General features: G+C 44.2%; 2 protein-coding genes across 3 annotated transcripts in view; one reads left to right on the forward strand and one right to left on the reverse strand.

The window, feature by feature from the left end:
* The window catches only part of LOC109427894 (Bardet-Biedl syndrome 2 protein homolog), a 74,008-nt gene that overhangs the window by 43,844 nt on the left and 6,405 nt on the right, over positions 1-23,759 (reverse strand). For both annotated transcript variants that reach the window (XM_062851559.1, XM_029872543.2), the window contains exon 2: positions 7,469-7,652. In XM_062851559.1, the coding sequence (XP_062707543.1) occupies positions 7,469-7,652 (184 nt within the window). The remainder of the gene's footprint in view (positions 1-7,468; positions 7,653-23,759) is intronic.
* On the forward strand, positions 159-6,630 carry LOC134288799 (uncharacterized). Its single transcript, XM_062854679.1, has 2 exons — positions 159-633; positions 703-6,630. Exon 2 carries the CDS (start codon positions 844-846, stop codon positions 6,628-6,630), a length of 5,787 nt encoding a protein of 1,928 aa, XP_062710663.1. The 5' UTR covers positions 159-633; positions 703-843.

A 23,759-nucleotide genomic window follows, 5' to 3' on the forward strand; every position in this document is an offset into this window, starting at 1 on the left:
ATTTTATTTGGATTTCTGGGCCAGTCTAAAAATGTACCGGTCTAACCGCAACATAACCACCGCAGCATGACAGCTCGCGTGCAGTGGTAGTGGTAGGTGAGAGAGATGATGAGATGAAGGGTGATGTAAATAGAAGTAGCAATCAATAAAAGAAAACAACGGATTTCGCCATCGTAAAAAAAACACCGAATTTAAGCTCTTTAAGTTTTTGGATTATTTTTGAGTAAATTGAATTAATTAGTTCGTTTAATTTAATTAAAAGCTAGGAGTGCGGTGTGAAGCAATATAGGGAAAACTTCCGTAACTCGATCCGTAAGTTAAAGCCTGTGAATCAAATGTAATTTGTCTGTGTTTACTTACCTGGATTTTTCCCTCCAGCAAACCAAATACCGGGTATCTGTAAGGATCCTGAAACAAGGAAAAATACCCCAAAAAACCTGTCGTGCTACTGAATAATACTGTAAGTAGATGCAAATAGAGATATCGTACGGTTAGAACTTCATAATGGAACATTTTGCGATTCCAAAATTAGCATTCGTACGACACACACCGATTAGGGTAACGGTACCAGGTATCGTCTAACTACGCTGAATCATTTCGGACAAAATATCGTGGTAGAGGAAACCACTAATTGTGAGTAGTTTAAGTTAAGTAAATGTAAGCAAATGTTTAATGATTGTATGTATTTAATAAAATTCGCAGTTTAAGCGTTGCTTCAAAAAACCTGAGCCGCTGTAAAAATCTGGTTTCCCTCTCGGGAACATTCTTAAAAATTAGTGACACCCGCGAAGTGATTCCCGCGTAGTGAAAAGTGTCAAGTGAGGAGTGAAAACCTGCAGCAAGATGGCTTCCGATGCAGAATCCACCCACGACCAAACCATCATGGACCTGACGGCGACTCCATGCGCCATCTGTGGCCCGTCTACGCGCGACGAAGTTATGGTCGGATGTGACGGATGCGCGGAATGGTTCCACATCCGTTGCGTGGGCATCGAGGAGGACAAACTGCCGAAGAAGTGGTACTGCCAAAGCAAGGCCTGCCAGGAGAAGGCCCAGGAGTACCACCAGAAGCAGAAGGACGCCAAGAAGCAGGCTCGCACCCGGAAAAACGGCAACGAGTCTGACAAATCCAGCGTCAGCTCTCGCCTAGCTTCGTCTAGCGTGGAAGCGAAGGTGCGAGCGCTAGAGGAGAAGCAGAAGCGCCAATACGAGGAGATGGAGGCGGAACTGCTGCTGCAGAAAAAGGAAAGGGAGATGCAGCGTGCGTTCGAGCAGCGAAAAATGGAATTAGAGCTGCAGATGCGCGCTGAGGAACAAGAGGAGCAAAGAGCTTGGCAAGCGGAAATGCTCCAGAAGAAGAAGGAACAGATTCGGCAGATGAAGGCGGACCAAGACTCGTTCGAGCTGCAGATGGCAGCTATGGATAAGGAGTTGGCGGAACTGTCGGCTAAAAAATCCAAACCGGAGCCGAAAGTAGTCGCGGGTGCTTCAAAAGCGGGCCATTCCGGCAAAGTCGACCAAAATGTGTTGAAGCTGAGCAAGGCGAACGTGAGGAAGCTAGCGCAAAGCTACGAAAGCTCCGAAGAGGATGAGGAGAACGACGATTCCGGTGATTCGGATCTGCAGAGCCAGAGTTCGGACTCGTCGATGGAGCGCAAGGCGAAACTGAAGACGTACAAGAAAGTGGGAAGTGTCAGCCAAGACGGGCTGGGGCAACAGCAGACCGGACCGACGAAGGCCCAGCTGGCCGCGAGGAAGGGGTTAACATATAAACTTCCAAAATTCTCCGGCAAACCAGCGCAGTGGCCATTGTTTTTCGCGGCCTACAAAGCGTCCAATGAGGCCTGTGGGTACATGAACCACGAGAACCTGATGCGACTTCAGGAAGCGCTGGAAGGCGACGCTCTGGAACTGGTGTCTGGGCAGTTACTGCTTCCCGAATCCATCCCGCAGGTCATCGAGAAGCTGCGCCGACACTTCGGCCGCCCGGAACAACTGCTCCAAAGCCTGTTGGACAAGGTGAACCGGCTGGAACCCCCGAGGGCGGACAATTTGAAGAGTTTTGTTCCATTCGGAAATACGGTGGAGCAGCTCTGTGGCCATCTGGAAGCCGCGGATCTACGACAACACCTTGTCAACCCGCTGCTGATCAAAAGCCTTGTCGCCAAGCTACCAGATCGCGAGAAACGGGAATGGGTCCATTACCGGAGGGGCCACGGGGAAACAACCTTGCGAACGCTGACGGATTTCTTAATGGACATCGTCGCAGACGCCTGCGAAGCCAACGTGGATGTCGAGTTCGTGCCCTCTCCGCCGTCCAAAGGAATTCCACCATCCAGAAAAAAGATGCCGAAGGAGAAAGGTGGACTATACAGCCACAGCGAAGCCAGCGGATCGGCCGCCAACGCCGGCGAGGAAAAGGTTTTGAAGCCCTGCAAACAATGTAGGAGGACGGATCATCGGCTGCGACACTGCGGCGAGTTCAAGAAACTGCGGTATGCGGATCGGCTGAGGCTGGTGAACCGGGAGAAGCTGTGCCACGTGTGTCTGAATGAACATGGAGGGCAGTGTAAATTCAAAATCCGCTGCAACATCGGTGACTGTCGAGACTTCCACAATCCGCTGATGCATCCGGTCGGAAATACGGTCGGGCTAAGTGCACACATTCGGACAAACTGCACGGTATTGTTCCGGATCGTTCCGGTGCAACTGCACTACGGTGGAAAAACGGTATCAGTGCTGGCGTTCCTGGACGAAGGTGCTTCCGTCACGCTGGTGGAGAAAAAGCTCGCCGACCGTCTGGGCGCGGTCGGAGTACAAGAGCGATTGACCATCCGGTGGACGGGAAACATGTCGAGGGTGGAGGATTCGCGAAGATTGAGCCTGTGGGCGTCGGGAACAGGCGCAGCCGCCGGCAAGATGCGGTTGCACACGGTGCACACTGTGGGAAAGTTGATGCTGCCGCACCAAAAGTTGGATTCGCAGGAGCTTGCCGCACAGCACGAACATATGCGAGGGCTGCCCATTGAGTCGTACGACGGACAGCCGCAGTTGCTGATTGGGGCGAACAACATCCACTCGTTCGCGCCGATAGAAGCGAAGGTGGGTACGCCCATGGAACCAATAGCGGTTCGCACTAAATTGGGATGGACGGTGTATGGGCCGCGGCAAACAACCTCGGCGGCGGCCGGTAATTATCTCGGCTACCACCAGCAGATTACCAACGAGGACCTGCACGAGCTGCTAAAAAGTCATTACGCGCTGGAAGAGTCAGTGGTGGCAATCCCGCAGGAAACAGCAGAGGAGAAACGCGCCCGGGAAATACTGGAGCGAACCACCAAACGCGTCGGTGACCGTTTCGAAACCGGACTGCTGTGGAAAACGGACGATCCACGATTCCCGGACAGCTACCCGATGGCGGTGCGCAGAATGAAGCAGTTGGAGAAGCGACTCGACAAGAATCCGAAGCTGAAGGAGAACGTCTGCAAGCAGATCGACGAGTACCAGCAGAAGGGGTACGCACATCTCGCTACCGCCGAAGAACTGGCCGGTACTCCTGCCGACCAAACGTGGTACCTGCCGATCAACGTCGTTCAAAATCCCAAGAAGCCCGAGAAGATTCGTCTAGTCTGGGACGCGGCGGCAGCCGTACAAGGAGTATCCCTAAACTCACAGCTGCTGTCAGGGCCGGACATGCTCGTCCCACTCATCAAAGTGCTTTGCGGGTTTCGTGAATGGCGGATTGCCTTCGGTGGAGACTTGAAAGAGATGTTCCACCAGCTGCAGATTCGCTCCGAGGACAAGCAAAAACAACGTTTCGTCTTCCGAAAAGATCCGGAAGAACCGCCACAAATCTACGTCATGGATGTGGCGACATTTGGATCGACAAGCTCTCCCTGCTCGGCTCAATACGTGAAGAACCGGAACGCCGAAGAGTTCGCCGCTGAGTATCCTGAAGCGTCGGTGGCCATAATACGTCGGCATTACGTCGATGACTACTTCGACAGCGTCGACACCGAAGAGGAGGCAGTGAAGCTGGCGCAGGAAGTCCGGCTCGTCCACAAAAAAGGCGGGTTCGAAATCCGAAACTGGGTGTCCAACTCGCCGGGAGTTCTACGGAGCCTGGGAGAAGCGAAGCTGGCGACGCCGGTGCATTTCGGCCGAGACAAGCAGACGGCCAATGAGAGAGTCTTGGGAGTGATCTGGGATCCGAAAACGGACCAGTTTGCGTTTTCCACGACGCACCGCGAGGGGTTAATGCCGTACCTGTACGAGGGAAAGCGGCCGACGAAAAGACTAGTCGCCAGTTGTGTGATGGGATTTTTCGATCCGCTCGGATTGCTGTCGCCGTTCACCATCCACGGCAAGATCATCATCCAGCATCTGTGGCGGTCCAAGTGCGACTGGGACGAGGAAATCGATCCCAATTCCTGGGAGCTGTGGAAGCGGTGGACGAGTTTGTTACCGGAGGTCGAAGCTATCCGGATTCCACGTTGCTATCTTGGCGACGCTAGATCCATCGAAGTCGATTCGTTGGAACTCCATATCTTTACCGATGCCAGCGAACACGGATACGGCTGCGTAGCATATCTGCGAGCAGTCATCGACGGGAACGTCCACTGCAGCCTGATGATGTCCAGGGCTAAAGTGGCACCGGTCAAACGGCAATCGATTCCCCGTCTGGAGTTGATGGGCGCGGTGATGGGGGCCAGGATGAACCAAGCCGTTCTGGACACGCACTCCTATCAAATCAACCGCACCGTTTTCTGGACAGACTCGCGCACCGTATGCAGTTGGATCAATGCCGATCAACATCGGTACAAGCAATTCGTCGCTTTCCGGGTCGGCGAGATACAAGAGTTGACGAGGGTAGCGGACTGGCGATGGATTCCGACCAAACTAAATATCGCCGACGTGCTGACGAAGTGGGGACAAGGTCCGCCGTTGCAGAGCGACGGAGAATGGTTCAACGGACCAGCGTTCCTGTACCGGCCGCAAGAGCAGTGGCCAACCCAAGAAGCGTCCATTGAGGAGACGGACGAAGAAGCCAGAGGTATCGTCTTGTTCCACGGAGCGATCGACGTCAAACCGATATCCCGTTGGACGAAGTTGCTGAGGGTGACAGCGAGTGTGGTGCGCTTCATTGACAACTGCCGGCGAAAATGTAGAGGAGAACCGATACTGACCACGTGGGCTACAGCGAAACAGCGGCAGCTAACCCAACACGTTGCGGCCAACTATCCGTCGGTGAAAGCCCCACTAGGCCAAGAAGAGCTTCGACAGGCGGAGACAATCCTATGGCGTCAAGCACAGTGGGACAGTTTCCCGGATGAAATGAGTGCGCTCACAAACAATCTGGAGCGCCAGCCGGGCGGCCCAATATCGGTCGTCAAGAAATGCAGTCCGATCTACAAGAGTTCGCCGGTGCTGGACGATGAAGGTGTGCTGCGGATGGACGGGCGGCTCGCGAACGCGGATGAGAGCTCTTTCGACAAAAGGCATCCGATAATCCTGTCGCGGTCCCATGAAGTGACGCACAAGCTGATCCAATACTACCACGAGCAGTTCGGACACGCCAATTCGGAGACCGTGTTTAACGAGATGCGGCAGCGGTTCCAGATTCCAAAAATGCGACCGGCGATACAGCAGGTTGTAAACAAGTGCGTCTGGTGTAAGGTGAACAAGTGCCAGCCACGATCTCCGAGGATGGCTCCACTTCCAGTGGAACGAGTAACTTCTCGTCTTCGGCCATTCAGCTCCGTGGGCCTTGATTACCTAGGTCCGGTAGAAGTCGTCGTCGGTCGGCGAAAGGAGAAGCGATGGGTAGCGGTATTCACCTGCATGGCCGTGCGGGCGGTGCACCTTGAGGTCGTCCATAGTCTCACGACGGAGTCGTGTCGGATGGCCATCGCTCGTTTCTGCAGCAAATACGGCAAGCCGAACAACATCTTCTCCGATAATGCAACGTGCTTTCGGGGAGCAAACAATGAGATGGCGAAGATCAACCAAGAGTGCGCAGAGACCGTCGGCAGCTCAACTACCGCTTGGCATTTCATTCCGCCCGGAACTCCGCACATGGGCGGCGTCTGGGAGCGGATGGTCCGGTCGGTGAAACAAGCTATGCGCGCACTCGACGATGGACGAAGGCTGACGGACGAGATCCTGGCGACAACACTGGCGGAGGCGGCCGACATGATCAACACGCGGCCACTGACATATTTGCCGCAGGACTCGACCGAAACGGAAGCACTGACGCCGAACCACTTCCTACGAGGAACGGTGTCTGGTGCGGACGTGAAGGTGGAGGAATCATATACACCCGCAGAAGCTCTGCGGAACTTGTACAAGCGTTCCCAATTTCTTGCGGACCGCATGTGGGAACGGTGGAGCAGGGAGTACCTTCCTACGATCAACCGACGGTCGAAATGGTTCGACGATCGACAGCCGCTCCAAGAGGGCGACTTGGTCTTCGTAGTCGACGGCAAAAACCGGAAGTGCTGGAGACGCGGCGTCATCGAGGCAATCATCCAGGGCTCGGATGGCCGAGTCCGACAGGTAGACGTTAGGACCGCCGACGGTAAGGTACAGCGACGAGGCGTGGTAAATTTAGCGGCACTGGAGGTAAGGTAAATCCGGGAATGCCGGATGTTACGGGCTGGGGTGTTACGATGCCGCATTAAAATAAATTTTATTTGGATTTCTGGGCCAGTCTAAAAATGTACCGGTCTAACCGCAACATAACCACCGCAGCATGACAGCTCGCGTGCAGTGGTAGTGGTAGGTGAGAGAGATGATGAGATGAAGGGTGATGTAAATAGAAGTAGCAATCAATAAAAGAAAACAACGGATTTCGCCATCGTAAAAAAAACACCGAATTTAAGCTCTTTAAGTTTTTGGATTATTTTTGAGTAAATTGAATTAATTAGTTCGTTTAATTTAATTAAAAGCTAGGAGTGCGGTGTGAAGCAATATAGGGAAAACTTCCGTAACTCGATCCGTAAGTTAAAGCCTGTGAATCAAATGTAATTTGTCTGTGTTTACTTACCTGGATTTTTCCCTCCAGCAAACCAAATACCGGGTATCTGTAAGGATCCTGAAACAAGGAAAAATACCCCAAAAAACCTGTCGTGCTACTGAATAATACTGTAAGTAGATGCAAATAGAGATATCGTACGGTTAGAACTTCATAATGGAACATTTTGCGATTCCAAAATTAGCATTCGTACGACACACACCGATTAGGGTAACGGTACCAGGTATCGTCTAACTACGCTGAATCATTTCGGACAAAATATCGTGGTAGAGGAAACCACTAATTGTGAGTAGTTTAAGTTAAGTAAATGTAAGCAAATGTTTAATGATTGTATGTATTTAATAAAATTCGCAGTTTAAGCGTTGCTTCAAAAAACCTGAGCCGCTGTAAAAATCTGGTTTCCCTCTCGGGAACAGGTAGCCCTGTGCAACCTACCAAGAAAATGCGACGAACTCCCAATCACCAGAATGTCCCGGTCGTCGTCCTTCTTCAGCTTTCCGGCCACAATGGCCCGGATGGGAAAGTTCATGTTCAGCATGGCGATGTCATTCTTGATCTCCGATATGGACAGCTTCGAGTTTTGCAGCCCGTACCGTTTGTGTGGCGTGTGGATCAGTATCTTCGGGATGAGATGAGAGTGCGAAAAAAAAAACGATCAGTCAACAATCAACCGCGCTTACATTCGAATCCCCATGCATGGATCATTGATCAATGATCATGATTGCAAATTTGGGCAAACGGGCCAACGGCAGTCCCGTTCAAAGGCGACTAGTTTTTTTTCCTCGTGCGTGCGTTGGTGCGTACCGTACCGTATGGCAATGTTGCACAGCTATATGAAATCTGTTGCAAAGAAAATAGGATCCCTTACACTTCTTTTTATTGTACTACTTAGTGATGATATTCGGTAACTCATTTCATGTCTCATTAATTGTAAACTTTAATCTGTCTGTTAATTATACCACACAGAAGGTTAAATTCATTCTTATCTTCTTCGTTATTCTTGTTTGCTTACTTCTATTGTTATTTTAATTTTATGGCTGTTAAAGTACGACTGCATGGTTGACTCTCTTTATAAACGGCTACGCAGTCTTGGGATTTAAAAAACGTTAAACACTTGACTATTACGCCGAGGACCTGGGATCAAATCCTACTCCCTACAAACTCACAAAAAAAATGTGAAGTAAAGCGTGGGTCCCGAGATGAACTAGCCCAGGGCTAAAAATCTCGTTAATACAGATAAAAAAAAAACGTTGAAGTGATTCCAGAGTCATGTACCAAAAACGGCACAAAAAGGGACAGTTACAGTTAGACAAAACAATTGACAAGAAACAATAGTAGAGTAATTTTCCAATTGTTGCACGGTTAAAAACACGCCTATTGTTGCACACTCCATGTTATTCTTATGAGGTGTGCAACAATTGGCGAATTTTTAGCCGTGCAACAATTGGAAAATTACCCTAATTATTTTCCCCCTGAGGAAGATACTATCCCTGTGTCGAAACGTCGGGTGAATAAACCAACTCGTTTTTTACCCTTCTTACACCCATAAGAAGGGTATAAATACCGCTAGAAAAACCGATTTTCAATCCGAGGAATGCAGGGCCGAGTCTCATATACCTATCAACTCAGCTCGACGAATTGAGCAAATGTCTGTATGTGTGTGCGTATGTTACAAAAGAAGTCACGCGCGTTTCTTAGACGTCTGATATCCGATTTGGATTCTTATCTCTTTCTCTTATCTCCAAATGAAAGATATAACAATATAACATCCTAGTAGAACCCTATGAAATTTTATTACGATTGGACATTTGGTTACTGAGATATTTATCTCGAAGAGTATTTAGGAATTGTATAACTAAACTTTTTGAGATTTTTGATAAAGTGTATTATATTAAGGGCAAACGTCTTTAAATCCCGCTTCAACCGTGCATCAGAGCTTCAGACGCACAAATCTCAAGAAGCAAGCTTATAACAACAGTGCATTTTATTATTCTGTTCTTGCTTACTTGTAATAAGCTTAAAATGAGAAACGCTGGTTTTGTTTACGAAGAGATTTGTGCGCTCGAAATCATAAGTAGGTGCCAAAGTCGGCCATTATGGCGGCCATATGCGCCAACTTAGGGGTGCAAGCATGGTTTTGCCCACAAGTCACATACACCAATCAACTCAGTTCAACGAAATGAGATAGATACATTCTTCAACTCAATCTAGGTGTTCTGTGTATTATAACACACTATCATCCTAATTTGGTGAAATAAATTTAAGCTATTATCAATACTAATTAATAACATATTACATTTCATTTGCTGTAGCAGTTAAGATTTTTTGCAGGCTTTATTTTTCACCTGCATGTCAGAAATACATTTTTTTCAACTTATCCTAACCCTAACCCACCTTAAATTAATTATACAAAGAGCTAATCGTAGCAATAGAAGACTGCAACGATTTTTGACGAAAGTTGGCAATGATTTTAGTTGACATCTGTTCCAATGTTTCAATATTAGAAATTTGATGCAACTCATTAGTGCTATACCAGGGAGGCAACTTCAGAATCATTTTCAAAATTTTATTTTGAATCCTCTGAAGTTGCTTCTTTCTGGTATTGCAACAGCTCGACCATATTGGGACAGCGTACAACATGGCCGGTCTGAAAATTTGTTTATAAATCAAAAATTTGTTTTTGCGACAAAGTTTTGATTTTCTATTAATAAGTGGGTATAAACACTTAATGTATTTATTGCACTTAGTTTGAATGCTTTCTATGTGGTTTTTAAAAGTTAAGTTTTTATCTAGTAAGAGCCCTAGATACTTAACTTCTTCCGACCAATTTATTGGAGTTCCCCTCATAGTGACAACATGTCTACTTGAGGGTTTCAAATAAAGAGCTCTTGGCTTATGTGGGAATATGATAAGTTGAGTTTTGGAAGCATTTGGAGAAATCTTCCATTTTTGCAAATAAGAAGAAAAAATATCTAAACTTTTTTGCAATCTACTACAAATGACACGCAAACTTCGCCCCTTGGCTGAGATTCCTGTGTCATCTGCAAATAACGATTTTTGACATCCCTGTGGCAAATCAGGTAAGTCGGAGGTAAAAATATTGTATAAGATTGGTCCCAGTATGCTGCCTTGTGGAACACCAGCTCTTACAGGTAATCTATCTGACTTGGAATTTTGATAATTTACCTGAAGTGTTCGATCCGATAAATAATTTTGAATAATTTTAATAATATATAGTGGAAAATTAAAATGTTTCAATTTTACGATCAAGCCTTCGTGCCAAACACTATCGAATGCTTTTTCTATGTCAAGAAGTGCTACACCAGTGGAGTAACCTTCAGATTTATTGGAACGAATGAAATTCGTTACCCGTAAAAGTTGATGAGTACCGTCAAATGGGGTAACTTGCAACACTTTTCGACTTTGAAGCAATATCATTGAAAATCTAAACATTTGAAACATCCTGTGAAGCATCGTGTACGCTAATTACCCCGAGTAGAATACTATGCAGCACTTGGTTTACCAAAATACGTTGCCACCTAATCAGGAGGTGCGAAATACATGCTTGTTGCAAGTTTCCCCATCTGTGGGGTAACTTGCAACATAGGACATGAAGCTAAGTTAGCTATCATTAAACAGCACTAACATTCTAGCATTTAGTCGTATTGTAAAATTTTGATGTTATGCATGAAACATACCATGAAAAGATGTACACTAACCAATTGACATATAATTTTTCATGAAAGGATTGATAGTTATTGCAAGCGAGAGTATATCTTTTAGGAACAGGTCTCACGTCCCTCAAACACAAAATATATATGATTCTCTTGACTTAACACTCATTACAAAATATCAACAATGATTATTGTCATTTCTTGAAAAGGTAGAGTGAGTCATCTTCAAGTAGTTTTCAGTTTGAAGTGGTGTTTGGCAATTTCAGCTAAATTAACATGATTGAAACACATCTATTCTACTTTTTAAATTTCAAACTCGCTAATTTGGGTATTAAACTGAAATAGTTTACTCCATCCAGGTTCAGACTTGATATTGGTGATTGCTTTACAGCGTTCCAGCGTACGCAGAATATGGCACCGCAAGCGAAAAACAGGCAACAAAGAAGACACGGCAACAACGCTTTGTTTTTTCGTTAGCAGATAATGACAAAATCGCTTCCGAGTTTGTTCACAACAAAAACGGTAGGAATATTTGTCTCGTTCTATTCACATCGTGATTTTCGCATTTTTTCACAACTGAAACTCGACTCTGAGGTTTGCAAGAGTCTTAATTCATCTAAATGCTTATGAATTCGATGATGTGCGTCGAAAATTTCAGCAGAAAAGCCGGAATATCGACACACGCACGGCAAGCGATATTTGTTTTATTGCTATCATCGCCTGACATGCGTTTGTTGCGGAGCGCCTTTGTTACCAACATACACCGCTTGGGACAAAGCGTTTGTTTTTCGGTGTGATCCGTTTTTCGTACCCTGCAGCGTTCATAAACAAAAATTGAACTTTTATGATGATGAAACATGAATGAAACTTCAAAATGTGGTATTTCTTAACAATGTTTGAAGGTCACGTGCAAAAAAATGTAAAAAATGAATTGTCATTTGAAAATGAACGCGTTACGTAATCAATAAATGATCAATTTCGGTTATTTCTGTCAAGTATATTGTGAAATGAAGATAAATAATAGAAGGTTTCGTCAAATTCAACCGTTGCAAGTTACCCCATAGTGGTTGTCGAATATAATAATGATTTTTTACATTACTTAGTCGATAAGTTTATCAAACTTTTATCGTTTAGCTAAGCTTACTATTAGGTACCCTAACTGCAAGCAAGGTCACCAGACTTATCGCACTTACCATAAGGGAGAGGTCAAGCACGATTTTCATACTTGTGTTTATGGCATAAAATGAGCAATCCGTTTTAACAGTGTAGCTAAACCATAAACAAAGAAACAAAGCTAATTTTTATACTAAATCGATCCTCGATACACATAACCTCTATAAGCGAAATAGTAGGACATACTAGTTTTTATTATTATTAGAAAATGCTTCTTATTTAGTGTATGTCATCGTGTTGCAAGTTACACCGCTGTTGCAAGTTACCCCGTTTGACGGTAGTCGAATGACCATGGCGGAATCCGAACTGCTCATTGGCAAAAATAGAATTTTCATCAATATGAATCATCATTCTATTTAAAATAAGTTTTTCAAAAAGTTTACTGATAGATGACAGTAAGCTAATTGGACGATAACTAGAAGCTTCGGCAGGATTTTTGTCAGGCTTCAAAATTGGAACAACTTTAGCATTTTTCCATTTTTCAGGAAAATATGCTAACTGAAAACATTTGTTAAATATATTAACCAAAAATGATAAGCAACTTTCTGGAAGTTTTTTGATGAGAATATAGAAAATTCCGTCATCACCCGGAGCTTTCATATTCTTAAACTTCTTTATAATAGATCTCACTTCGTCCAAATCAGTGCCCAATGAATTGTCGAAAATGTTCTCATGATTGAGAATGTTTTCGAATTCGCGGGCAACCTGATGTTCTATTGGACTAGTGAGACCTATACTGAAATTATGCGCACTTTCAAACTGTTTGGCAAGTTTTTGTGCTTTTTCAGAATTAGTTAATAATATTTTGTTATCCTCTTTCAGCGCAGGAATAGGCTTCTGAGGTTTTTTCAAAATTTTTGTCAATTTCCAAAACGGCTTAGAGCCGGGGTTTAATTGAGAAACTTTATTTGCAAAATTTTTGTTTCTCAATTCGGTGAAACGTTTTTTAATTTCCTTCTGAAGATCCTGCCAGATTACTTTCAAAGCAGGATCTCGAGTTCGTTGGAATTGTCTTCTTCTCACGTTTTTAAGACGGATCAGAAGTTTCAGATCGTCATCAATAATAACTGAGTCGAATTTGACTTCACACTTTGGTATTGATGCGCTTCTAGCTTCGACTATAGTACTAGTCAAAGTTTCGAGGGCATTGTCAATATCAAAATGTGTTTCCAATGAAACATTAACATCTAAATGGCTATCGATGTATGTTTTATATGTATCCCAGTCAGCTCTGTGATAATTGAAAGTAGAGCTGATGGGATTAAAAATCGCTTCATGGGAAATTTGAAATGTTACAGGAAGATGATCAGAATCAAAGTCAGCATGAGTAATCAATTGGCTACAATGCTGACTTGAGTCAGTTAAGACCAAATCAATTGTTGAGGGATTTCTAGCAGAAGAAAAACAAGTGGGGCTATCGGGATATAGAATAGAAAAATATCCTGAAGAGCACTAATCAAATAAAATCCTGCCGTTTGAATTGGACTGAAGATTATTCCACGAGCGGTGTTTCGCATTAAAATCACCAATTATGAAAAATTTGGACCTGTTGCGAGTTAATTTTCGCAAATCAGATTTAAGAAAATCTATTTGCTGGCCAGTGCATTGAAAAGGCAAGTAGGCCGCAATGAAAGTATGTTTACCAAAGTTTGTTTCAACAGAAACACCCAAAGTTTCAAAAACTTTGGTTTCGAATGATGAAAAAATTTGGTGCTTGATGCGCCTGTCGACGATGATAGCAACTCCACCACATGCTCCATCTAGGCGATCATTTCTATAAATAAAATAGTTTGGGTTTCGTTTGATTGAAGACCCAGGTTTTAGATAAGTTTCAGTAATAACTGCAATATGCACATTATTAACTGTTAAAAAATGGAATAGCTCATCCTCTTTACCATTTAGAGAACGAGCATTCCAGTTTAAAATGTTCAAAAATTTATTTGGATCCATTACCAAAACGTAATCCAATTACTATTTTATTTGTAAATTTAACTCCAACTTGGACTGCTTCAGCCATAGTTTGAGTTTTGAACATTGCATCAATCATTTGTTGCAATTGTTCAGATAAAAAGTCAAAATCGGAAGCAGACATGCCTGAATCACGTGCATTTTCCGAATTTGATGTTTGGTGATAGGAATTATTTGAATTTTGCTTACCCGCAGCCACATGGGCATAGGTAGCTCGATTCGATTGAACAAAATTAGAAATATTACTCACTCCGCTGCTGGAGGGTAGATTATTTGATCGAAGATTTGTTTGGTGGTTAACTACCTCCGGCGAATAGGTACGAGCGGTATGAAAATTATTCAACCGATCGTTGATGGAAGAATTTGTGTTGTTAGAAATTCTACCTGCAGAGTTTCGGGTACGACTAGCGTTTCCATTCATCTGCCGGGCACGTGATTCGACAACCTTTTTGCGAATAGGGCAATCCCAAAAGTTTGACTTATGGTTGCCACCGCAATTCGTACATTTAAACTTCCTGGTATCTTCCCTTACCGGACAGTTGTCCTTGGCGTGAGAAGAACCTCCACAAATCATGCATTTAGCATCCATGTGGCAATGTTTCGTTCCGTGCCCCCAACCTTGGCACTGACGGCACTGAGTTGGGTTCTGGAAATTTCCCCCAGGCTTACGAAAATGTTCCCATGTCACTTGGACAAGAAACATTTTCTTCGCCTTTTCCAAATATTTCAAGTTATTTAGATCACTTTTGTTGAAGTGAACTAAATAAAATTCTTGAGAGATACCCTGCCGAGGATTCTCAGACCGGGTTCTCTTTTTCATTTTTATTACTTGAACTGGAGTGAATCCAAGTAATAAGTTGAGTTCAGTTTTGATCTCATCAGGTGATTTGTCATCACTAGAGAGACCTTTTAATACGACTTTGAACAAGCGTGCAGACCTGTCGTCGTATGTGAAAAATTTATGCTTCTTCTCAGTAAGGTACTTGAGAAGAAGATCCCGATCTTTCAGGGTTTCCGGCAATACGCGGCAGTCTCCTTTCCTGGCAATTTGGAAGGAAACCTTGATTCCCCTTATGGAGTTCAAGATCTCCTGCCTAAAACCAGCAAATTCACAGACGCTGACCACGATTGGCGGCACCCGTTGTTTTTTAGCAGAAATTGAAGTACCTGGGCTAGAGGCATCCTCAATTTGCTGTTCCGAAAAATTGTTCAGCGTTTCATAAGGATTACTCATTTCAACGAAATTTTCATCCGAAACAATTGTTTTAGTAGAAGGAAGCGGAGAAGCTGAAAGTTCTCCTTTCTTTCTAACTTTGCCGCGTTTAGCGACAGTTTTGAAACCGACTTTTTTGGAAGGAAGCGGTGAATTTAACGATTCACCCTTCCTTTTGTTCGATGATGCAACCATGATTTAATTTGAAGCGACCTTCCAGGAGGTTTTTCCCTAATCGGTGTCCAAGTAGGATTACCACCGTTTCACGGAATTTGACTTCCGTAAACGGGTCCAACGAATAATCGAAGGCACGGGTCCAGGCAAGGATCGAAAAGGAATCAGTAGGTATAAATTTAGCGCTGAAAAGTGCTATTGTGGGTAGTACTGAGAAGTACTGTTGAATTGCTTTAGGTAGTAAAACTTCCTGCAGCAGAGAGAGCTTACGTCCGCACAGCACAAGAGTACGATGCGAACTGTAAACGAAATGAGATGATTTCTGTATGTGTGTAAGTATGTATGTATGTATGTCTGTGCACAAAAAGGTCACTCACTACTTCCCATTGGCCGATTTTTTCGGATTACATACATACATTTATTTGATCAACATCATTAAGACAAGACATAATCAACAATAGTACGCCACAATACTCGGTTTGTGGCTGCCGCTCTCCATCCTCGGTCGCGCCCAATGCTCGCCAAGTCACGCTCCACCTGGTCCGCCCATCGTGCTCTCTGCGCTCCACGCCTTCTTGTGCCAACCGGATCCGTTGCAAACACCAGCTTTGCAGGGTTGTTGTCCGGCATTCTTGCAACATGCCCTGCCCACCGTATCCTTCCGGCTTTGGCCACCTTCTGGATGCTGGGTTCGCCGTAAAGTGCAGCGAGCTCGTGGTTCATCCTTCTCCGCCACACACCGTTCTCCTGCACACCGCCGAAGATCGTCCTTAGCAAGCGTCGCTAGAAAACTCCGAGTGCTTGCAAGTCCTCCTCGAGCATGGTCCATGTCTCGTGCCCGTAGAGGATTACCGGTCTTATCAGCGTTTTGTACATGGTGCATTTGGTGCGTGGGTGAATCTTTTTCGACCGCAGTTTCTTCTGGAGCCCGTAGTAGGCCCGACTTCCGCTGATGATGCGCCTCCGAATTTCTCGGCTCACGTTGTTGTCAGCCGTCAGTAAGGATCCGAGGTAGACGAATTCCTCCACCACCTCGAAAGTATCCCCGTCTATCGTAACATTACTACCCAGACGGATCCGGTCGTTTTCGGTTCCGCCTACCAGCATGTAGGGTAAAAAATATAATTTGGACATGTATATAATTTGGACATGCACGGCGATGTATGCCTTGTTCCGGAGAGCTAATATAAGTAGATACTTCTCAATATCGATTATTGGATCAAATAGACCCTATTCTGATGACTTACGTTGAAAATACGCTTAACAATTAAGAATTTACTTTAAATTTATCGAAAATGTAAATTATTTCACTAAAACCCCTCAAATGCACAGGTATGCAAGACGACATACACTTCGCAGTCACATACAATATTCGCCTCAAAATCGTTGAATCAATAATTGCAAGAAATTTAAAAGCCTTATTGCATTGAAACATGTTCAATAAATAAGCATTAGGCAGCCAATCTCTTAACATTCATCTAAAACGCTTAAAATAGGTAGTGTCCAAAATACATTACAAGTTTTCTACTGTAAATATATATTGGTCATCTGACGAACTACATGGGGATGCATTGCGATTGCATACTTGGAGGCGTATTCTGTGGGTCTGGCGATATTTTCTCGATTTTAACGAAAACAGTAATAGTTATCAAAATAGATGCCTGTTAAGCGGAGAAATTTGATTATTTGTTAGAAAATATTTGTTAATTTATGCTACTTCCATGATTTAGCAGTATTCATAGCTAAACATTGAGATAATTGCCCTGTCCAAATTATATATACCTTAGGGTGTCCAAAACATATATTCGGTGTCCAAAATGCAATTCTTACAGGCGATCGGAAATTGCGATTTTCTCAGCATAAAATGCTTTCGTTAAGGTTTTTGTCACCAGGAAAGCAAAGCACAATCATGTTATAAGCGTATTGGTAACTTTGCAAAATAATCAATTGTTTTCTAAGAAAGCTAGGGGACGATTTTTTCAACGTTGTCCTCAGCCTGTCCAAAATACATGAATTACCCTACTTTGTTTTTGAGGCACTCCCCTGATAAAAAATATCATAAAAATACAATAAATTTTATTGTTACAACACCATTTTCTCGAAAAATATTCACCATTATACGTATTGTAATTTACACAGCACACTCACCATCACCCTTATTGTTCTATACCATTCGGCGAATGGTAAATGGCACTTTTACAATAAAAAATGGTGGTCGTTATGTATCTTAACCATAAAATTTTGAGAAAATTTTCATACACTTTTTCGCGAAAAACAATAGAATGTATTGTGTTTTTATGAGACATTTTTAGGGCAATTTTCAAAAGAAAACAATATATCTTAATGTTTTTTCATTGTTCTTACAATACAAATACAATAAATTAAATGGCGTCAAATGAAACGTTGTTACAATAAAAATACAATAATATTTGTTGTTATTTGTAAGCAGTTTTCGCTTTTGAAAATCCATAGAATTTATATTTCTCGCTAACTTTTATATCCAGCATTTACGAGCACCAACGGCCTCCAGAATGATATGCACATTTTTTATGATAAGAATCAAACACTCTGATGTCTGTCTGGTAAGTATTGCTTGGCAGCTGATGATAAGATCTTTTCAAATAACTGCCAAATATTATGTTTCCAGTTCAAAACCGAATTAGCGACATTTTTTCTTTGACTTCCGCTGCTTTTGCCTTGCGTTAAACACAATGTCGGAAGTGGCGCGCTGTATTGTACACCTGGTACTCTATACAGCGCCCCACTTCCGACATTGTGTTTAACGTAAGGCAACAGCAGCGGAAGTCAAAGAAAAAATGTCGCTAATTCAGTTTTGAACTGGAAACATAATATCACAAGTCAGACCTCAGGTCGTATGATCCATAGTGGTTTCTGCTTTTAGTAGTGTTGCGTGTACGTATACGCTGCATTACACGAACACCACTTGAGTTACTGGTTGAAAATAGTAAACAAAGATCAGCTGTTCCCAGCAAAATCAAATGGGCATATTTTCAACCAGTAGATTTGCATTAGTGTTCGTGACACCGCGCTGCGAAACCACTATACCATAAATCGTTCACAATTCATGTGGCCATTAGTATCTGTAAATGCTGGAGAAAAATGTTACCGAGAAATATGAATTCTTTGGTTTTTCAAAGGCGAAATCTGTTTACATAACAACAAATATTATTGCAGGTTTATTTTAACATCGGTTCAATTGACCCCATCAAACTAATTGTATTTGTATTGTTATCAATGGTAGTTTACTATTTACTAGATTCCTTTAATTTATTGGAAAACATTAGAAAAATCATTGTTCATCTTTTTCTTGTCGTAACATCCTCACTTGGCTAAACCTGCTTTTCAGCTAGTTTTCTATAAGTACTTCCTCAGTTATTCATTGAGAGCTTCCTCTGCCAACACGGCTTGACGTCTGTCAGACGTTGAAGTTTTAGCGAATAATATTCGATAACCGAAACATCTACTGTACTCAAATTTAAAACGAAAACAAAAAAATATGTCAAGTGATTTTGTATTTGATTATACAAACATGATCCAAGCAACAATAATATTTATTGTTATTTATATGTTACGAATTGTTTTCAAGTGTAATTGAGAAATAAACACTTTTTTAACAAAAAGTCTATGAGAACTTTGCAGGCACTTTTGCAACTATTTAAAAACAACTTAAATCAATTTTTACTTATAGCAATTTTAAATTATTATAGAACTATTGAAAAACAATCGAATCAATTAGTCACTAATAAAGCTAATGTTCACTTATTGTACGAACTATATGGGCTTGATTTCTATTGTAAAAAGTAACAATATATCTACTATGTGTTTTATTGTGAACAATAAAACCAGTCATATGTTAATAATATTTACCATGTAATGAATGGTAATTTTTTATCCGGGTCACCACCAGTCCGACCTTTGCTGCTTCGCGTTTCAGGCGGGTGTACAGCTCTGCCACCGTTCCAAATGTTCTAGCGATAATGTTCATGTCGTCCGCAAAGCACACAAATTGACCGGATTTTGTGAAAATCGTTCCCCGGCTGTTGAGCCCGGCTCGTCGCATCACACCTTCCAGCGCGATGTTGAAGAGTAGACATGAGAGTCCGTCACCTTGTCGCAGTCCCCGGCGAGATACGAATGAACTGGATAGTTCACCCGAAACCCTTACGCAGTTTTGCACACCGTCCATCGTTGCTTTAATCAGTCTAGTCAGCTTCCCAGGAAAGCCGTTTTCGTCCATGATTCCCCATAGCTCGGCGCGGTCGATACTATCATACGCCGCTTTGAAGTCGATGAACAGGTGGTGCGTTGGGACCTGGTATTCACGGCATTCCTGGAGGATTTGCCGTACGGTAAAGATCTGGTCCGTTGTCGACCGGCCGTCGATGAAGCCGGCTTGATAACTTCCCACGAACTCATTTGTTTTAGGTGACAGACGACGAAAGATGATCTGGGATAGCACTTTGTAGGCAGTATTCAAAATAGTGATCGCCCTGAAGTTCTCACATTCCAAATGGTCGCCTTTCTTGTGAATGGGGCAGATTACCCCTTCCTTCCACTCCACCGGTAGCTGTTCGGTTTCCCAGATCCTGACTATCAGCCGATGCAGACAGGTGGCCAACTTTTCTGGGCCCATCTTGATGAGTTCAGCTGCGATACGATCCTTACCAGCTGCTTTGTTGGTTTTGAGCTGGTGAATGGCATCCTTAACTTCCCTCAGCGTGGGAGTTGGTTCATTTCCGTCCTCCGCTGCACTGGCGTCGTCGTTCCTTCCGTTGCCGTGGGCCCCCGTGCCTACGTTCTCCACGCCGTTCAGGTGCTGATCGAAGTGCTGCTTCCACCTTTCGATCACCTCACGTCCGTCCGTCAAGAGGCCTCCGTCTTTATCCCTGCATATTTCGGCTCGCGGCACGAAGCCGTTGCGGGATGCGTTGAGCTTCTGATAGAACTTCCGTGTTTCTTGGGAACGGCACAGCAGTTCCATTTCTTCACACTCCGCTTCTTCCAGGCGGCGCTTTTTCTCCCGAAAGAGGCGGGTCTGCTGTTTCCGCTTCTGTTTGTAACGTTCCACGTTCTGTCGAGTCCCTTGCTGCAGCATTACCGCCCTCGCTGCGTTCTTCTCCTCCAAAACCGTTCTGCACCCTTCGTCGAACCATTCGTTCCGTCGATTCCGTTCGTCGTTGATGGCTGCTTTCACTGTGCTCCAGCAGTCCTCTAGAGGGGCCTCACCGAGCTCGCCCTCGTCTGGCAACGCGGCTTCGAGATTCTGCGCGTATGCTGAGGCGACATCCGGTTGCTTCAGTCGCTCTAGGTTGTACCGTGGCGGTCGCCGGTACCGTACATTGTTGATGACGGAGAGTTTTGGGCGCAGTTTGACCATCACCAGATAGTGGTCGGAGTCGATGTTGGCGCCACGATAGGTCCTGACGTCGATAATGTCGGAGAAGTGCCGTCCGTCAATCAGAACGTGGTCGATTTGAGATTCCGTCTGCTGTGGTGATCTCCAGGTGTAACGATAAGGGAGGCTGTGTTGGAAAAAGGTGCTACGTATGGCCATATTTTTGGAGGCGGCGAAATCAATGAGTCGTAAGCCGTTTTCGTTCGTCTGCTGGTGGGCGCTGAACTTACCAATCGTCGGTCTGAATTCCTCCTCCTGGCCTACCTGAGCGTTCAAATCTCCTATGATGATCTTGACGTCGTGGCTTGGGCAGCGATCGTACTCGCGTTCGAGCTGCGCGTAAAATGCGTCCTTGTCATCATCAGTACTTCCGGAGTGTGGGCTGTGCACGTTTATTATGCTGAAGTTGAAGAATCGGCCCTTGATCCTCAACCTGCACATTCTTTCGTCGATCGGCCACCAACCGATCACGCGCCTCTGCATATCACCCATCACGATGAAAGCTGTTCCCAGCTCGCGTGTGTTGCCGCAGCTCTGGTAGATGGTATGATTACCTCTAAACGTTCGCACCATGGATCCTGTCCAACACACCTCCTGCAGCGCTACGATGCCGAACCCGCGGTCCTTCAGTAGATCGGCGAGTATGCGGGTGTTCCCAATGAAGTTGAGAGATCGGCAGTTCCACGTACCGAGTTTCCAATCGCAAGTCCTTTTTGTTCGCTGGGGTCGTTGCCGTTGGTCTCGGTTCGTATTATTCTGTTGCTGATTTTCCGTTACAATGGTTTTTTACGGCTGGCTCGTAGGGCCTGACACCAACCCCCTACTTTCCGGAGGACCATAGTGCACAGTTGAGCTTAGAGTCCTTCCCTGGCACTCGGACGTAGATCAGCCGCCCCTAACATGGGGATCAGACACTGTTGTGAGCCGCTCCTCCTGGAGAACAGACGCTCAGGTTTGCCGAAGCAAACCCCCCTTCCATGTCAGCCTACGACCAAAGTTCCCACCGGGGTTGGTTACCCGATCTTCCCTAAGGTTGCTCATAGTTTCCGGCCGGTACCGCGTGGAGGTAGGGATAGGAGTTGCTGGGCAGAGGCTAGTGGATCACAATGGGATCTGAATTGCGCAGCATACCCAGCCTTTACCGTGCCTTTTTCGGATTATAGCTCCAATCGAACCGGAATTTTACCGCATTTTTTGCTATTAAAAATGGTCCGGATCGGTTAAGGCGTTCCGGAGTTATGACCATTTGAGTGATCCGGACCAGCACCGGTAGAACTGGCAATATATAAAAATGAACAAAGCCCCATCATGCGACATATAGAACTGCGGCGATTTTTGTAACCTTTAACATGGTTGACCAATTTTGTGCAGAAATCACACTGAAGACTAGAAATTCCACGATGTCAGCCCAAAATTCAAAATGGCGGCCTACTATTCAAGATGGCGGCTCCAAATTCAAAATGGTGGCTGTTTAATGGTGTTCTAGGCTCCAATATGCGATATATTTGGTAAGGGAAAGTTGCCTGGAGTCCAAAAATAGCGACCAGAATATCAAAGATGGCGGTTAAAAATCAAAGATGGCGGCTCAAAATTCAAGATGGCGTCTGTTTAATGGTGTTTTAGGCTCCAAAACCATGCAATATGGGTATATTTGGTATAGGGAAGATGTCCGGAGTCCAGAAATAACGACCAGGATATCCAAGATGGTGGTCTAAAACCCAAGCTGGCTGCTCCAAATTCAAGATAATGGCTGTTTAATGGAGTCTTAAATTTCCGAAGTCCAAAAATAACGACCAGAATATGCAAGATGGCGGTCTATAATTCAATATGGCGGCTCAAAATTCAAGAAGGCGGCTGTTTAATCAAGTTTTAGGCCATATTGTGCGGGTATTCCCTAATCGAACACGCACACTAAGATTCAGATGTTCCAGCTCAGTAATTTTTTCACTGAGTTCAGTATTTTTTCCATCTTTTTACTGAGTTTTCAACAGCAGATTTATCTCGGTACACTCGGTAATCGTATTTACCGTTCACCAGTAACGATATTTACCGTGCATCAGTAACTTTTGACAGTTTATTAGCTGAGCTCAGTAACTTATTTACAGAATATCCGCAAAATAAACAACCGAGCGTACCGAGTTAAATCTGCTGTTGAGAACTCAGTAAAAAGATGCGGAAAATACCGAGCTGATCTTAGTGTGCGACGGTTTGGAACGGTCATGCCTCGAACAGTCCCAAAAATCGTCCGTTTTTGCCTTCATACCTGGTATTGACGATTTTCCCTCTTTTCGAACGCGACGAATCCGTCGCGAGTGAAACCATCGCCAGAGTCGTCGCAGCCAATCAGCAGGCGGGAGTCTGACGTTTCTCCGATCTCACTAACACAAACAACAGCAGAGGTGGTGCTTGGTTCGTCGTTGCGATGATTCAAAAATGGCGACTGGAAGTTTTGTTATGAAAGCAACATACAATATCACAGTCGAATGTGTCAAAAGTGACAGAGTGGCACGTGCTTTTTTGCTGTCTATTTAAGTGAGACAGCAAAAAAGCACGTGCCACTCTTCGCTCTCTTTCTTTTTTCAACGATGACAGCAGAAGATCGCGTCAAAAAACGAGGTAGTTTGTACAAGGAGATACTCAATTGACGAGGTTCGTAGAAAAGAGCGATTAATTAGGGAGTCGAATCGACCTTCGAATCCAGTGGCCAAGAAAACTCACAATAAATCCATGCCATAATGGGAATATTTGGTATGAGGAAGATGTCTGGACTCCAAAAATGGCGACAAAAATATCTAAGATTGCGGTATAAAATTCAAGATGGCGGTCCAAATTCCAAGATGGCGACTGTTTAATGGAATCTTAGGCTATAAAACAATGCAATATGGGTATATTTGGTTTTTGGTATGACGAAGATGTCCAGAGTACAGAAATAACGACTAGAATATCCAAAATGGCAGTCTAAATCCAAGATAATGGCTCCAAATTCAAGATGGTGGCTGTTTAGTGGAGTTTTAGGCCCTAAAACCATTCAATGTGGGTATTTTTGATATGAGGAATATGTCCGGAGTCAAAAAATGGTGACCAGAATATCTAAGATGGCGGTCTAAA

This window comes from Aedes albopictus, chromosome 2 (assembly GCF_035046485.1).
Source record: "Aedes albopictus strain Foshan chromosome 2, AalbF5, whole genome shotgun sequence".
NCBI classification, from domain to species: Eukaryota; Metazoa; Arthropoda; class Insecta; order Diptera; family Culicidae; genus Aedes; species Aedes albopictus.

Coding starts and splice junctions, on each gene's coding strand:
- LOC134288799 (XM_062854679.1), top strand. CDS start 844: ATGGCTTCCGATGCAGAATCCACCCACGACCAAACCATCATGGACCTG.